Below are 18,323 nucleotides of genomic sequence, written 5' to 3' on the forward strand. Positions count from 1 at the left end.
ATCGACGGTGCAGAGTGCGGGTAATACTTATCCAGCTTGGCCTTGGTCTCGGATATCGTTTTCTTGCGAAGATAGTAGTGTTTGATCAAAACTCGAAACTCAAATATTTCCATATTAAAAAAAACTCGGAGGTTAGTCGCTTCTCAGTGCTGTAACTTGTAAATGCGTAAACGTAAATGGCTGAAGTTTTGACAGGCGTCATTTGAAGGATCAAGCTCGACGAAAATTATTCACATTAGTGAATATTAATGCCATCTCTTGGAATTTTCAGGTACTTATCAGACTGCCTAGTAGGTTCACTCGGTTTTTTTCCTAAAATAATAAAGATTTTGTCTTGTGTGGGAAATGATGGCTAACATTCTAACGGACGTCCCCAAACTATTTATTTGTGGGTTAATTAAAAAAAACTAGTTTTCTAAAAGACCCCGCACAATTGACATTAAAGTCCGGTCCCGATCAAATTGTCTGAAATTGCAATATAATATAGTTCAAAGCCTCCTGATCAAAAAATCCTAATGAGTACTAGTCCTAAAAATCAAAAGTTTTCAAGATATGTGGGGCTGAACGCGAAAAATATGACCACATGCGAATCTAATGTCCCACTTGAAACTTGAAGACTAGGTGCTGATTTTTCAATAAACTGTGATCAGCACAATAACTGACAATACTAGAAACACAGGTCAGGCCAGTCCAGCTAATAAGGGGAAAAAATGGTGCTGTCCTGGCAATGTAAATACTATTTGAAATATTAGAGGTGAAAGACAGATTATTCAATGAATACAAGACTGTAGATCAGTACAGTTATCAAAGGAAAAGCCAGTCCAGCTACTAAAGGCAATGTAATGGGGCTGTCCTGGCAATGTGATGATTTTTCAACATAATCAAGGCAAAAGTTATGCTGGACTACCAAAGTTATTTTGTAGTCCAGATAATTAAGACAAGACTATAGGTCAGCCCAACCAAGAAAGGCAAGATACGTTACTAGTGCAGTCGGTTAAGACGGTCGGCTTTTGTGGTTTGGACTGATTTAAGTCCAACCCACAAAAGCAAGACATGTTACTAGTCCTTTTTTGGTTGGACTGATCTATAGTCTCTTCTTAACCGACTGGAATATTAACATTTCTTGCTTTTGTTGGTTGGATTGATGTATAGTCTTGTCTTAACCAACTGGACTAATAATATGTCTTGCCTTTGTTGGTTGGACTGATCTATAGTCTTGTCTTAACTGACTGGACTAAGAACATGTATTGCCTTTGTTGGTTGGACTGACCTATGGCCTTGTCGTAATTAGCTGGACTACAAAATATCTTTGGTAGTCCAGAATGTCTTTTGCCTTTATTATTTTGAAAAATCTTCAAATTGCCGAGGCAGTGCCATTACATTACCTTTAGTAGCTGGACTGGCTTTTCCTTTGATAACTGGACTCATCTACAGTCTGGTATTCATTGACTGAACTGTCTTCCACTTTTAATATTTCGAACAGTATTTATATAGCCAGGATAGCGCCACGATTTAGCTTATTATTACCAGGACAGCGCCATTTTGTTGCCCTATTAGCTGGACTGGTCTTACCCGTGTTTCTAGTATTTTCAGTGATTGCGCTGATCACAGTTTATTTAAAAATCTGCACCTCATCTTCAAGTTTCAAGTGGTTCATTAGATTCGCCTGATTTTGCCTATTTTTGCCTGATTTTGGACTAGCACCCATTAGGATTTTTTTAATCAGAAGGCTTTAAACTATATTATATTAAAATTTCAGCAAATCTGAGCGCAGCCGGATTTTAATGTAAATTGTGCTGGGTTCTTTGATACATTTTTGTGGTACTTAGGAAATGACATCCATGTTACCAGTGTTGCATTCTCTCGGCTTTTTGCCTACAATAATAAAGATTTTGTTTACAAGATCTAGGGAATGATAGCAAACATGCTAACAGACGTCCCCTAACTCTACGTTTGTACAATAATTTTAAAAAATTTTGTTTTGCTAAATATGATGTGCATGTGTATTTTGAGGTGATTTGCGTTACAATTCTCTCTCTTGAGTGCTATCGACAGCATCGTAACGGCAGAAACCTACATTCTCGGACTGACAGAGAGCTGAAAAACGATCCTTACCTCGAAATAGTGCACATGCACACAATTTCTATTTAGCACAATACATTTTTTTGTTATTATACATCAAAAAAAGAGTTCGGGGACGTCCGTTATAATATTTTATGACATCTCTGAGTTCAGTTTGAAATTTTTTTTATTTGTCTGAAAAAAAGTTGAGAGAAATAAACTCGATTTGCCACATGACGAAATATCACATGCCCTTAAATGCTAGTATATCTTTCCCAGTTAACTCCTTCCTACCGGGATTTAATTCTGACACGGAAAGTACTACTGCTATTTCAAACCCATTCTATCAGCGCTGCTTTTTCACATACAGGGTGCACTTATCACCAAATGTGCGACAAGAAGAGTTTAGCATTTCTCTCACCCCTAAGTGAAACATCAGCCTTCCTAAAATTAAAAAGCAAACGTCTTAAACAGAGGGTGCCCTGCGACTCCTCGTATGGATAGCAGCACACGATACGTAGAAAGTGGAGATTCAACATCCGTCTTCAATCAGTTGAAATCAATGACTGTGAAAACAGGTTTAAAATTAAGTAAAGCAACCACTCAAATTATAGAATTAAGATGTTAAGTGATTTGTTTCGTAGAATCTTGGTTCACAAATCGCAATAGGTTACAATCGACCATCGTTTTTATTGTACTTACATCTATGAAAAGCAAGCTACAGTCTAAATTAATTTGTTTATAACATAATCTGCATTATAGCTCACTTTGTTCATTTTATTAACTTGTCACTTTTATATATTTTTTACTTTACCATCAATTGATTTTGAAGTTACATAAATCGATGGCTTAATCAGTTACTAATGTTATTTAATATGAAACAAATGGAATTATTTGACATATATATTAACTGAATAAAAAAGATGATAGATATTAGCGATAAAAGGAAATGATAAAATGGTTACTCGAGGTCTAATATTTTGCCGAAAAAGTTCGTTAAAAAAGAGATACGATTCGTATGTTTAATAAAAAATTATAAAAATAAATAAATTATCACACGCATTTACAAAACAAACACAAATTCATTCAATACTTATCGCTGTTGCCGCTCGTTGAGATGGAGTGAACTAAGCGGTCACAAGAAGAAAATTGCACCATATTTATCAGTTTAAAGGGCCAGAAAGGAAAGCAACTCTTCTGAAGAAGTTGATGGAAGGTGGTGATATAAGAGAACACACACGACAATTTTTCAACGACGTGGAGAAGAAGACTGATGTCACCTCTAATGCAATGATGATAAGTAGCAGCAAAAGTGAAAACGTTTAGGCAGAAGGGCAAAAGCGAAAAATGAAGACTACAGTAATCAAGAAACCAAGTCTTTTCTATTCAAGTGTCATAGGTGCAAAATCGTGGGACGCCAAATTGCTGACTGCACTGCGAAGTATGTAAATTCGCCAGAAAAGACAGAAAAACAACGTGGGAAAAATAGGTTTTCTCGCAATTATCATCAATGAAGAGGTATCATTAAAAACAGAAAAATCCCGCCCTGGAGAGAAATGGTGTCTCGGCAGTGTTTGCATATCACATGTGTGCAGTTATAAAAATAAATGTATAAAAAGAAAAAATGTAATATTATTAAATTAAATTTGGCAAGTGGTTTAACTACAGTAGTCGAATCAAAGGGAACCGTTGACATATTAATTACCAACGGAGATAAACGGAAATATGGTATTGAATTTAGAAGATACGCTCTACGTTCCTGATTTAAGAACGGACTTATTTTCCGTAGGTACAATAGAAGATACAGGTTACGAGGTCATTTTTAGAAAGCACGAGGCTGAGATTTGACATGAAAATTTAGATAATTAAATTACAATGATTTAAAAAAACTGTTGAAGAAACTTAAAATAAGCTTCATCAAGAAAGAAGAATTCTATGTTTTTGATACATGTATCAAAGAAAGGTTACTCAAACTTTCTTTTAGTGACCTTCTAAGAGTCTCACTGGAAAAATACCATTCAAAATATGGTAGGAAAAATGACCCAGCATGACGTACTTGAGAATGTTTTAAAGCAAAGACAGTGACTGGACAAGACAACTGGAAAAAACAATTTTTAGCAACGCAAGGGTAACTGCACATTCTTGGGATAATCTGAAAAGTCCAAAGATTACAGAGTTTGGTCGACAGTCCGAAGAGAAGTTGAAATTACGAGGGATGTGATCTTTTCCAACAAATTTCTACTCATGCAGAACTGCAAAGAATTTTTTTCGGACGAAGATGTTAACAGAAACAAAAATGGTAAATGACAAGGGAAAAAGGAAAGCCATGAGTGGAGTAGAATAAAGTTAGCGTCCTGAGACAGATACCAATAAGAATTTGACATCAGTGGTTAGAATCAGCTCAGTAAGGCTTGTGGTTCTTGGTGTTAAAAACAACTGAACTCCTTCAAAAACTTTTACCAAGTTTCGCCAAAGAATACGAGTTTCATGGTATTGATAACGGAACAGCTTCAAGAATGATAGGGGAATTTGCAATGGGAAATGACGTCTGTTTTATTAAAAGAGCGGTGTATGGTCTGGAACAAGTCTGGAGAAACCTTGTTAGACGGAAAATGTTCCTTGTGGTTCGCACAACAAATATTGACCTATCCTAATCTCTACTTTTTCGATATTTTTGAGCCACGGCTCTCTAAAGTCTTGGAATTTTTGCAATGTTTTGCACTACTTTTCTCGCATACGCGTACTCGCATAATTAAAGAAGCATTAACTCAGGTTCGGAATTCTTTGTGAAGATGGTGTTATGGTAGAAAACTAAGGTCAGAATCGTACAGAGCAACCCCAAAAATATAAAAAAAGACCATTGAATACATTACTATAAAAAACTTGGTGAGAAAGATAAAAAAATAAGTTACAACCAATCTAATCGAATTGCGTAAGAAAAGTAGTATACAACATTGCAAAAATTCAAGACTTTGGATAGTCGGGACTCAAAAATATCGAAAAGGTAAAGCACTAACCGGAGGCTACGACGTACAGGCGTGTGTGCACTTACAGTATTTACATGTGTTTGTAAACAGGGAGCCAAATTGATGATCGCCACAGCTTATGTTGACGCCATGATAATTATCTCAACTCTTCTTGCAATATAATTTTACCAGATGGATGGATTCATAAGTATAGTGAAGGCTCCCCGACTAAATCACAGCATTCCTATATCTATAAACAACTGTTTTATAGGCTAATAAAATTAAATGTGACATAGATATTACTTTGATTTATTACAATAAAGTACCTTTTGTAAAAGGCACCTTATTTAGTAAATCCTCGTAAAAATATATTACTGCGTATAGTTAAACAGTCGAAATAAGATGCGTCGTGCAATCTTATATATTCGAGGCACTCAGAGACGCTCGTCTTAGTAAATAACGTTGAGTGTTTCTTACCAGAAAGCTACCACCAATATAACACAAGCGCAGTAGCGCTACATTACCATCGACAGTTCGCGAGTCCGAGCCATTCTCGACTGTACATCTAAGCATTGTATTTTTTTCCATTCGTGTGATTTATATTTTATATTATGATCAAATTCCAACCTAAAATCTTCAATTTCTACTAAAAGCCACTTTTAAAATATTTATGACTATTACAGTGCGACACCACACTAAATATTTTCCCGGAACAGAATAAGATTTTCCTATAAACTCTTTTTGATTCTTATTCCACCTCTTCATATTTCGAGAGCAAGTTTTTATTATACTTTAAAGTTAAAGAATAAATTTGCAGTCGCTGTTAAAAAAATAGTCAACGCCCACGAAATTTGCATCTCTTTGTTTTTATCTTTATAGGCTGATTTCTCTTTTACGGAATACTATTTCGCTCTCCTAAAAAATTTCGTTTTGGTTTGTTATCTGTTCCTGTATACTGCAACCCTTCAAAATATTGTTCCAGGAATAAAATAAAAATATATTTAAATAAACACCGTTTATTTCACTTACCTATGTTTGCAATTTATTATACTATTATACTATTGATTATATCACATAATGGGCATTCTTATATTTTATAAGAATGTATATATAATTACTTGCTTTAGAACATTTTTATGAAATTCTTGTTTAAAAACTTTCATTTATAATTTCTTCTAATTTCGGCCAGCCTTCGATTCAATGTATAAATTCAACTTTAGAGTTAGAAAATTAATCAGGTTTAAGTATTTTGTATCTTAAACCATTTCTTTAACTCTAATGTTTTAATACATTCTTTGTAGTAGCTGCTTTTGTTTTTATTTTCAGGTTTTTATTCAAGAAGATTAGTAGAAATATAATCATTCGATTCTTTTTTTTGGGGGAAAATTTAATTTAAATTAAAAAATTTCTTCACTTATGATACATCTGAAAGTAATACATCTATTACATTTTTAGATTTAGAATTTGAACACAAATCACAAATTAAATAAATTAAACATTTGACTATTAAAATTTAAAAGAATTGAAATATTTTCATTGCACATTTTTAAATCCACGTATTTATATAAAATGTGTAAAACTGAAAAATAGACCAAAAATGTTATTCTTTTAACGCTGGCTTTTCAGCTTCAAATGTTGGCTGAGATTTTGTCAATAGAATCCAAGCGATACATTAGCATAATTAGCTAGAGCGTACGGCATAGGCTTAGATTTGAAGTTGTTTGCGTATGGTTCGAATTCCCAGCGGGTACGACTTTTCACAGCGTCCAAGCCTTCGATTACGTTTATAAGTGACCGTACGTGTAATTGCATAATTGCAAAAATAAACTGAGTGCAGTTATTAAAAACAAAACATTTTTTGTTGTAAATTTAGCATTATGTTACATCATTTGTTTCGAGCTGCTGTAATGGAACGTCTAAAGACGATTCTTTCGTTACTCTAGCGACAAGCGTTTAGTCTGAACCATTTAATTCCCATTCTTAATATTTGTATATTAAATTTTGTGAGATGGCCCAAAATGAGAATGAATTCCTTTACTTTTCTTAGACTGAGTCAACTATTGCAAACAATGATCCCCAGGTTTTCAAACTAGATTTATCTCCGTGTAGGTATTAACTTTTACGCGCTAGATGATTTATTAATTATATTTTTGCATGCTGATTGCATATCCGGCCTTAAAATTACTCTAGGACTTCAGAGATCGTTGAAAAAAGCGATTGAAAATGCTATTCGAAATCTTTAAGGTCTTAATTATTTCCGCGCAATGCAATTTTATCATTCATTGTATTTAAAGGTTTTTGGGGTCGCTAATTACGATTGCTTAGTCAAAATGTTAACATTCAAAATGTCGAATACAATATGTCAGACAAATATCTCGAAATAAAGGCAAAATGTCTAATAATTACTATCTGGGGGTTTATAGGGTCGCTGGTCTCGAATACGAAGTCAACATTCAAAATGGGGAATTCAATATGGCGGGAAAATATCCTAAAATATAAATCCAAAAGGTCTAATGATTACTACCCGTGGGTTCTGTGGTCGCTGATTTCGAATCCGAAGTCAAATTGTCAAAATTCGAAATGGCGAACGTATAAGTGTATAAGTATTATTTAGGCAGTAAGTGTTTTTAACGTAGTATAAGTAGTATGTAAAGTACTGTAAAGGGAACGTAGGCCCTCATACCATAAAAGGGTAATAGTCTGAAGCTTAACAAATTTCTATTCGTTTAAAAAATTTTCATTTGCTCAGGCAGTTTTTTTCCAAAAACTTTTTAAAAATCATGTAAAATAGAGTAAATTTAACTGGTACTTCCGTTTCCGACATCAAAGTTTGAGGTAGCAGGAATTATTTATGCTGAGTTTTTCTGATATTTGTGGTGAAATTTGAGGTGAGTGGATTGTTGAAGTGTGTAGATGTGTTTGTTTGTGAAAGATTGATTGAGGGATTGTGAGATTGACTAGGGGATGAAGATATTCCTAAAGATTGAGACAGAACTGTGTGAAAGTTAATGTTAGGTTTTTTTTGAAATTTGTGGCAAAGTAAGAGGACTGGGTTGAGCTGGTTGGTAGTAGCAGAGTGGGGTAGAGCCGGAGAAAGGTGGGGCAGGTTCCAGAACGCGACGATAGATAGCGGCATGGAAGGATAGAAGGCGAAAGCGTTTGAACTGGATTCATGGCTAGCAGATCAAGTAACATCGAGATAAAAACGGATTAAGAGTAGGAAGTTTTTAGTATACCGAAAGGCGAGATCAAAGAAAAGGAGGTAAGAGGAAAGTACAGGAAAATGGTAAAAAAGGAGAGATTGGGAGATTGAAAGCAAAATCAGTGGAATCGATTAAAGCTTTCATCAAAAGGAAGCCAGCGGAAAGGGGAATCAGTGAAGAGAAGAAAGATATCGGTTCAAGCTTGAAATATTAAATAAAATTTAGATCGCCGACGGAAAAGCATAGTTTTTTAGAAAAGGATGAGAAAAGTAAGGGAACTGAAGAAAACGTAGATGAAACTAAAGATCCGATAAATGAAGAAAGACTTAAAGAAATTCGCGAAATAATGATAGAGGTAATGCGGATTGATCAAGAAAAGCAGGAGAAAAGAAGAGAGGAAATAAGGATAGAAATTAGTCCGGAAATGGCTAAACTGGGAAACAAAATAAAGAAATGGGATGCAGTTAGTAAAAAGTTAAAGAAGAGGATGCAGACATTGAAACAAAAACTAGAAAAGAAGAAAGATAATAATCATAAAGATAGAGGAGATGCAAGGAAGATCAAGAAAATAGAAAGCTCGAAGCGGGAGTTTGGAAGGGGGAGAGTGGTAATACGGAGACAGAAAGGCTGAGAAAAATAGAAAGAGGAATAGAAAAGAAAGAGAGGGAAGAAAGAAAAACAAGCATAGTGATAAAGTGTCTAAGAAAAGAGAGGAAGGAGTAGAAGAAGTACTAAAAAGGATTGATGCTAAGGTAGAGATAGAGAAAGTGCGAATTGTACGAAGGAAAGAGCGAAGAGGGGAGAGAACGGTACTGGTGAAACTATAGAAATAGGTAATAAGAGGGATGTGATGACAACGAAGAGGATGTTATATGGAAGCTCGGAGAGAATAGAATATGATTTGATATAGGTCGAAAGGAAGATGCAGTATAAGTTTAAATAAATGGCGGAAAGGAAAGAAGAAAGGGAAGAACAACATGGGTTAAGCACGAGTAAATATAGATAGACGGATAGGCATGTTCAAAATGCAAAGAGGAACAATAAAAAGGGCAGAACAATTGGAGGAATGGTAATGAAAGTAAGGAAAGAATATATAACAAGGAAAGATAAGAGGGAAAAGAACAAAGAAAAGGATTAATAGTAGAACAGATAAAGATGGGAGAAGAGAAATGGAAGAGAGTGGAAGAGAATGGGCAGAAGAGAGAGGAAACAAAGTCAAAGATAAGGTAATGACTGGGGAGGGAAAGAAGTTGCTAAAGAGCTCGGAGGAGTTGGGATGGTTTATCTTAAATGGAAATATAGAGGAAGATGAGGAACGAGAATATACACGCTCAGGAGGAGAAAGGGGAACGGTCATTGATTATGTGATAGCGGATGATCAGGTACGAGAGAAGGTCAAGAAACAAAAAAAAGAGACTAAAAAAACAAAAAATACAATAAATAGTGTAAGATGATAAAACAGGAAGGAGTAACAATGTATTTAGAAAAGGAATGAAGAGAAAGAAGGAGGAAACGAAAAGGTTTAGATTGGGAAATGAGGTGAGGGAAGGGATATATTCAGAAAAGGAAGAGAACATTAAGTGTAGTAATGAACGGAAGATGAAGGAAGCCGGCAAGGGAATGCGGTAAAGATTCTAGGGGAGGATGGATTAGGGAAATAATTGATAAAGGCGTTGGAGGGTGCTAGAGAAGAAAACGAGAAAGAATGAAAGAATGCATGTGAAAAATGGCAAAATGGAGGTACAAGAGAAGTGAAAGAAAAAGGAAGCGGAAGTCGCTTAGATTATAAACGTAAAGATTGTAAGAAATGGTTATGCAGTAGCATAAGTAGACTGAGATGCGGTTGCTTTCTCATTCTCTCTCTCTCGCTTGCACTCTCACTATCGATTTCTCGCTCGCTCATTCGTTCGCTAACGCGTCCTAAATTTTGCTTTCGCAGGAAATACAAATAAGGATCTAGATATAAGATTTTATGTAAATAGTTGCAAATAACTTTAAATAGTCAGAATAAGGTTTTACAAAAATTGCAGGCGGAAAGATTGTAAGGAATGGAAGTCATGTAAACCCTTAGGGGACATATCACGAATAAAGAATAAGAGTACATGCAACTGTTTTTCTGACGGTATGGTGCATAGAAAAAATATAATGTGTTTTTAATGTTTAAGCAAATACAAGTTTCTTAAACCATTATTCTTCCGAAAAAGTAGTTTTTAAATATTTTCGGAATTTCACCTAATATTCAATGATTTCTAGGGGTGGTAAATTCTGTTAAAAATGTCATGTCATTTCTTTAAAAATTAAAAATTAGTTAATACATTCTATTTTTGTAAAGTTTTCGAAAGAAATCTGTCTGAGCAAATAAAAATTGTTTATGCAAATAGAAATTTGCTAACCATTAGAAAAATGGTGTCAAAATTATGTACGTAATCAACAATAAGTAGCATACAATGCCAAATGAAGAAAAAAGTGAACATGTGTGTCTCGATTTTTAGAAATTTTGTAAATAAACAATAATTGTTTAAATAATCACATGTATTTTTTGAAGTTACTATTAAAAAAATTACCAACTATTAAATTTCATTCAGAAAATGGGATTATTCTTAAATGTTTGGAAAAATGGTTCAAACAATTTAATTTACTTAAAAAATTAAAAATTGTTTAAAAAGTCATGAGGAATTTAAATCGTTATATTTATGGGCAATATTTATGACGGGGGGGGGAATAAAAATTAGTGATGTGGTTTTATTCCGTAGATACTCCTCTAATAACACGGAACGTTCTGTGGAACCTTCCATTATTGTAATTTTTAATAACAATTATCTCGTAAACCGTAAGAGATAGGTGAAAATATATGTCATTTTTGAGTTTTGAGTAGCGTTTATACTACATTGTAATAATAATTTAGACTTTGAACGTTCCAGTGGAATGTTCCTGAAACGTTCCCAATTGGCGGACATTTTACACGCTCAGGGAACGTTCCGAAGGTTCCCGCGAAACGTTCCAGGAACGTTCCCGGAATGTTCCGTGTTACTAGGGTCCTCTTTAATCTCTAAAAAACTTGACAACTTTCGATCAAACCCTAAAGTATCAGTCAAAATGTTCGAAAAGCCAAAATTTTTTCGCGTTAAATGTATAGGTAATCATCAACAGACAGAGCTCTTTGGTGCCCATGAATTAAATTATTAAAACTATTGCTAATATTATTGTAAATCTAGACAAAGATCTTCATTTTAGTGACTCGTAACAAGTGCCATTGTAAAAATAAGGTGATATTATTATAAGCTAGAGCAAAAAAATATAAGCTACCTGAAAAATCGCTTCAACAGATTTAATACCGATTTAGTACCGTTTTAAGACTAGTTTCAATCCAGGGTTATTCTTTTTCTGGTATGTAGTACTCTTTAGCCTATACCTACATTACTTTCACGAAATTAAAATAGACATCCCCCTCCCCCTGTCGGAAATATAGATTATTTCGACATACTTTCTAGACTCAGCTCGTCTAGCGAACGTCTAGGGTTATTTTATGGCGGTCGCCTTGTGTACAGTTCATCTACAGTTCATCTAGTGGCGTCTACTAAGTTTGCCTTCAACAACACTTTTGAATCTAGCATTCGTCTAGAATCATCTATAACGGGGTTAATTCTAGATTATGTGCTCCTAAACAATCTTATCTAGAAATTATCTAGATTTTCGACAGGGCTCTCTCTCTCTCACTCTCTCTCAGTGAGTACTGACATTTTCAGATAATGTATGTACCTAAAAGCGTTAAAGTATATCCGAAAAATAAATATTTAAAACCATCGGCTGTTATCGCTATCTTGGGAAGGCCGAAAATTAAAGGTTGGCCGTCATCTTGGGAATGTTATCTAGTGACTGCTAGTAATTATCAATGTGAATACTTGAGCCAATATTGTCTCCATAATTAAGCTATTGTCGCTATCTTGGAAATGTTGAATATTGAAGCCTTGACTACCATCTTAAACATGCAGTCTAGTGATTGCCAGTAATTATTTCTATCCCATTTCAAAGGGATATGAGTGAGTGTTCACTCATCTTTATGGATTATAAATTAATCAAGTTACCCAGCAATAAAACGCAAAATGATGAAATTTGGACATACAATAAATAAAACCAATCAAATAAATAAAACAAACAAGATTAATACAATAAATAAAACCAACGAAACTAATAAAATCAATAAAATGAATTAAAAAATAAAACCAATAAAATAGACAAAATAAATAAAATTGAACGATGGCCGAAGCAAGCAAAATCCTCCGATTGTAAATGGGCACGTGCCAGATGTATTCACTGCTGTACCTTTAATCATATTTTGCTTATATAAAAATGCATTCATAAGATTACAATTTATAACAAAATTTAAGCATTCACCACGTTCTACATTTAAAAATTGTACATGTGATAAATTTGGTAATTTAGAAAACAAAATTTTGACGAATGGATAAACTTAAAATTTTTATTTTAAAATTGTAAATCTGGAAAATTGTGTAATATCGAAATTTATAGTCGAGCGACTTGATAAACTTGTAATTTAAAAATAAATTTACAGAGGGCCTAATTTCAAAATTTGATCGTTTTGAAATTTATTGCTGGGTAACTTAATAAATTTATAATTAATAAAGAAAAGTCATTATTCGCTAGTCAGAATTTAGGAAAACAAAATGGCTGATCCAATATGGCGTACGATAATTTCAAAAAATTATTGGATCCACTTAAAAAGTGGTATCTAAAGTTTTTTGGAGGGTCTGACTCCGAATCTGGAGTCGAAATTTCGAAAAACTAAACGTACTTGATTCTATTGAGTCCCCTTGCCCCTCACTATTCGGGGTGCTTGAGTTAAGTGAGCCCCTTGCCTCTCACTACTCGAGGTGCTTGATTTGAGTGAGTCCCCTTGCCTCTCACACTTTCAAATGGTTTTCGCTTACAAATTGTCGTGAGTTCCATCTCCCTCTTCATCGGTCAATTCAATTTCGTCTAGCAGAATTTCAGTTTCTGAAAGATCAGCCTCTTCATCTTCTCGATCTGCTATATCGGAACTGGATGTTGCGTCTTCTGGTATCACATTTACTTGAGGCGCAGCGAGTAAAACTCTGACATTTTCGGAAATGGGCAAAAATTTCTTCTTCTGAAGTCGCGAATGAGCACTGATCGCAGAAATGAGTGGATCGGAAGAATCCATTACTCTATAAAACACATCCTACATATTAGCTTAGCGGTCGTGTTTTCTGCTGTGAAATTGTCTGTAATTATTATAGTCTTCTTTGCGAGCTTCAGAAGCTTCTTCGCCAAGCATTCCTACCGGTAACACGCTTGTGCTTATGATTGCGGTTCCGCGAATGAGTATCTTATGTAACGTTGAAGGCATATGGTACCAGCTGTAGTGAGTTACGTATATTCGGGCAGTAGAATCACAAAGTTTTCCAAACTCAAGTGGATTTATCGGGAGCTGTTGTGACATAGCGGTTAAAATTGTTTTGAAATTACGAAGTAACTCACAGTCAAGTCCAAGATGTTCTGCAAGTTCATCTGTATTTCCAAAAGCTCGTCGAGCTGTGTTCCCATCGTTCGTAGTACCAGAGCCTACTGGTTTTGGTTTATCCACTATCAATTCCAACTTTTCCCACAAAATCTCTTGAACCTTTTTTTTTCCGCTGAGCAAATATTTCTTTTTGAGCGGGAGATCTTACTTGCCAGACCTTGAGAGGAAGCCTATACGAAATGTGCAAGCAACATTCTAGTATCCTGATCCACGCATGTAATGGACTCAGTTCATACATCAACGAATTTACGTCTGGTAGAAATAGGTCCTTCAGCTTATTGGACAGGTCATTGAAGAACTTAGGAGTTGAATGACAGATGGGGCAAGTTTGCATGGATTTTTTCCCTGTTATTATGTTCAGTACTTTGCCGTCTATCAACGTTAAGAACAAAGAAAAATGGATTCGAATACTCCGTCTGTCATCTAATGCAACTCTATGAGTTTCTAGCTTGTCAATTTGATTCTCAATTTTCTTTTTTTGATTCAAAACAATTGCCTCGGTTTCTTTAGTTTGCAGTATCTGAATAGGGCGATAAGATCTTGGCGATTGAGACGCTCTGTTATTCCAAAGAATAACATTGTCCGCATTGGACAATCTTAAAGGGATAAGAGAAGTTACAAACAAGCTTTCATCACTGAGACTCTCATTGTCTTCTGCTGATTTAAAAGATTGCTTGTAAGGTGAATGACCAGTACTACCACCCATACCCCACGAACACATCAACGAAAGATCCATTTCCGTACTACCCAAATTATGCATATGCTGGATTGTGACTTTCCTTTGCGATTCCACAATCCTACTGGAAGTGGGATTCAACAAGGCCTGCAGAGTTACCTCTGCTTTTTTCTCCGAAATCGAAATGTTTTCTTCGGGTGGTCTACATTTCATCTTAACTTCTCTAACACAATTGTACGACGGCCAAATATCAGCACCACAGTTTTTGCTTTCCAAGCGTATATTTGTGTACACAGATTTAGTTAGGGAATTATCGACAAGGAAAGTAAGAGCTTCTTCAACAGTCCTTTTTTTTATTGGAATTTCTGCTGCCTCCAACAATTTTCTAACTTTTCTTGGTTGCTCCAAGTTTCCTGAAACCTTCTTGAGAACAGGATACAAATCTTTCTTACCAGTTCGATTTGCTACATAGCATGAAGCCATTAATAGTTTCTCCGGATCGTGCTTCTGTTCAGTACTGATTTTTGCAGATTCCCGCCGCTTTGAGCGAACAGATTTCTCATGAAATTCTAGGCTTGAACGACCAAAATGAGAAGATGTTAGATGTTCTCACTCAGTTTTCACGGTCAATAAAACTGGAAATTCGGAATTCAACCATTCAGCATTTTTCGTCGCAAACTTATCCATGATCCTCCTCGCAGCTTTGTATTTTTCAGAGCGTCTACTTTTGAGAGCTCTCACAGAGGCTTTTAATCTCTCAACATCTGCACTTTCAATTTGTTAACTTATTCCGAAAGTTTATATATTGAACATGAATATATTTTATACATCAATTATGTTCATTAATATTTTATTAATATCTACGCACGGAATGTGGACGGAAAGCGGATTGCCGAAACAAGTGAGTTCGCACGTCCTCGTTGATGCGGCTAGGAAAACAAATGAAGGTAAGCCAGCAGCAGCGCAGCGCTCTACACGCCATGGCATGGTCGTGCGCGGCCATGTATATATACTATAAGCAGCGAAACAAATGAAAAGTAGCAAAAAGTAGCACACCTATGCTCAAGTGCACATCCTAAGGAAGACATTCATATATTTTAGAACTCAATATGTTGTGTTATGTCATGTTATGAGCATTCGGAAGAAGGTGCTCTGCTGTGCAATCTTGTACTACATTCACTAATAATATGATTGTATTAAATTACAATTGACAATTCCAGATTCAATTGACTTCAGAGAAAGTTTACACTTTGATTAATAAATTAAATGTAGGTAGGAGGTTTGGAATCGATTTCTTGGAATAAAAAAACGTATTCCACGAACGTCAGTAGCATTACTAATTTTAGCAAGATTTTCTACTTTGTGCCTATATCATCGGAACAAAAATTTATCAATCAACGTATAATTGTCGTCAAAAATACTTCAATTCTTCCTCAGTTTAGTAGTCCATTTCATTTTTCCGAATTCAAGAATCGACTTTTGGCCACGAAATCGGGTCTCCTGGCCCACTGTGCAGAGTATTAGAAAGTGGTGAGTAGTTGTCGTTATAATCAATATTGTGACTGAATTGCTTATGATATGGAATTTCACGGAAGTGTTAGTTGCAGTGTTATGTTTGTTTTCTTTTCTTTCATAATGAGAAACTTTGAAGGAGGAGCAAGGAGTAATGGGGGGCAATTATTGATAAATGATTAATAATAATCATATTGTAAGAAATTTTACGGACGTAAAAAATGTACATTTGTTCTTGTTCTTACGGGCGTGACCCAAGACAAATAAACGATTAGTTCAGTTCAGTTCTCTCTCTCAATAAAAATGTCATAGGCATATTTTAACAAGATAATCTCCATGAATTATTGATAGAGATGACCCTTACTCTGCGGCTCCAAAGAAAAACTTCAAGGTCTCTAATTAACAAAATAAAAAGAACCAGGTTCAAAAATTCCCCACGGAGAACCCCGCAAGTTACGTCAACTTGGTCAGTTCCCTTTTAAAATCGACGATACACGAAAAACCTTACGTCCAGGAGTGGGAAAATAAATCTGAATAATAGATTTTACAACAAATATATGGTCGCTACACCTTCTGGTACCCCTGAAACCTGCATGGAATTCGGTCATACAATTCGCAATATTTTTCCACTTAGCAAGCCTAACCAAGAGGATCAATGTGAATATTTTTTCAATATATGACGTTCCGCGAGGAAAAGAACCTTAGGGTTAACAGGCAAATTTTGCAGTAAAAGCGGTTGAAGAAACGGTCGTAGAAACACTAAGAAGTGAGGACACTCCCCGGAATTCATCCCCTACACTTAAGACTACATGTTCTCGCTCCTTGTTCAGCGAGTCAAACGAGCTCTTGAATCACACGGAGGCAGAACAGACAAATGTGTTGAAAGTAGTGGGGCTGGATTTCTCGGGCCGACCGCACGCTTCCCAATTGGCGATTCACTCCATGCTTTGCAGCTCAATAACGAATCCAATTTTGCTGATAAACATGTAATTCTTTTTTAGTATGAAAGATCTGTTTTAAAACTATCAATACCATCACAAATCTCAAAATCGATTTATTAACCCTAAGGTCCCTTTCCTTGCGGAACGTCACATATCATTTGCGAGAGCAATATCTGTGTAAGAGCTCGGATCTTCTTTATGACCTTTCTTGAATAACATGCACGCGAGAAGAGTGGCCCAAAAAGGAGTAACTTCCCCAGTCTCCCAGATCCTTCTGAACAGACACTCAAGATAGTATAAACCTAATTCGGGCAAACTTTAGTAAAATTCAACCAGAACACCGTCATAGACTTAAAGAAGTTAACTGTTCTCCAAATATCCATCCTCCGTATAGCCGATACAGGAACCTCTTAAAAGGCATTCTGATACAACATTTTCTTGCAAATTAACAATGAAATGTAGGCTTTTTTATTTGCATTGCATTTTTTATTAACCATCGGTGCGAACGCGCATCTATTAGACTTTTTCATACTATTTTCAGCTTATCTTTTGGTATTAAATCCTGCCCAGTCGAACAAAGGCCTTTTCTATATAAAAAGTGAAGTATCCGGATTCATGCAGGCAGTCGAGGCTGCCACATCAGTTGCCGAGATAAAATTTTCGTTCAAGGCAGCCACCGAAAAGTCGAGCACAACCTGCGAATCCGGGAGGATAAGTGAATCCAGAAATACCGCCTTTCAATACTCTCTCCAGATCAGCCTTGCATTTATATAAATTTTATACTTTACAGTTAGCCTCTCGCACGCACCCACCCCACCCTCCTGCCGGTAGCGATACATTTACATAGACCGGAGATTGTCTGAACTTCGCGTGAGATTTATACTAGTACTACTCCAAAAGCGGAGATGCGAGTAAGACTAGCCGGACCACGTTCACCAAATTAAAGGATCGGATACCAGCCTCCTTAAGCCCGCATTCGCCCCTACCATTTTAACATCCACCTTCAGGAATGCTTCTTGTACTGATATTTTATAAAAAAATTAATAGTTTTTTAATCAAAATGTCCAGGCAGAATAATGACCATGTTAAAAATTTTATAATCGTCAAAACATAAGCTCAAATTTACAGTTCAACTGATAATACCCTATATACAAAATTGTACTCACAAACATTAACTAGAAAGAAGTTTTGATACTCTGCTGTTATCATTCTACCTTCATCGTCGAATTTGGTATTCTGCAATCCACTTGTAACGTTGATTGGTTTTATTTTAGAATACAATGCCACGCCGCAGTAACCTTGTTTTTTGCCTGGAAAATAAATACGGAACATTTAAATCAGGTATGGCTATTGTTCGAGGGTACTGAGGAAACATTAGGTGTAGAACATTTTCGTGAAAAA

General features: G+C 35.5%; 1 protein-coding gene across 4 annotated transcripts in view; it reads right to left on the bottom strand.

Moving 5' to 3' along the window:
- Positions 1-18,323, bottom strand: part of LOC117180014 (DNA-(apurinic or apyrimidinic site) lyase) — a 144,338-nt gene that overhangs the window by 38,200 nt on the left and 87,815 nt on the right. For all 4 annotated transcript variants that reach the window (XM_033372293.1, XM_033372290.1, XM_033372291.1 and 1 more), the window contains one exon: positions 18,089-18,232. In XM_033372293.1, the coding sequence (XP_033228184.1) occupies positions 18,089-18,232 (144 nt within the window). The remainder of the gene's footprint in view (positions 1-18,088; positions 18,233-18,323) is intronic.

The sequence above is a fragment of the Belonocnema kinseyi genome, chromosome 9 (genome assembly GCF_010883055.1).
Source record: "Belonocnema kinseyi isolate 2016_QV_RU_SX_M_011 chromosome 9, B_treatae_v1, whole genome shotgun sequence".
NCBI classification, from domain to species: domain Eukaryota; kingdom Metazoa; phylum Arthropoda; class Insecta; order Hymenoptera; family Cynipidae; genus Belonocnema; species Belonocnema kinseyi.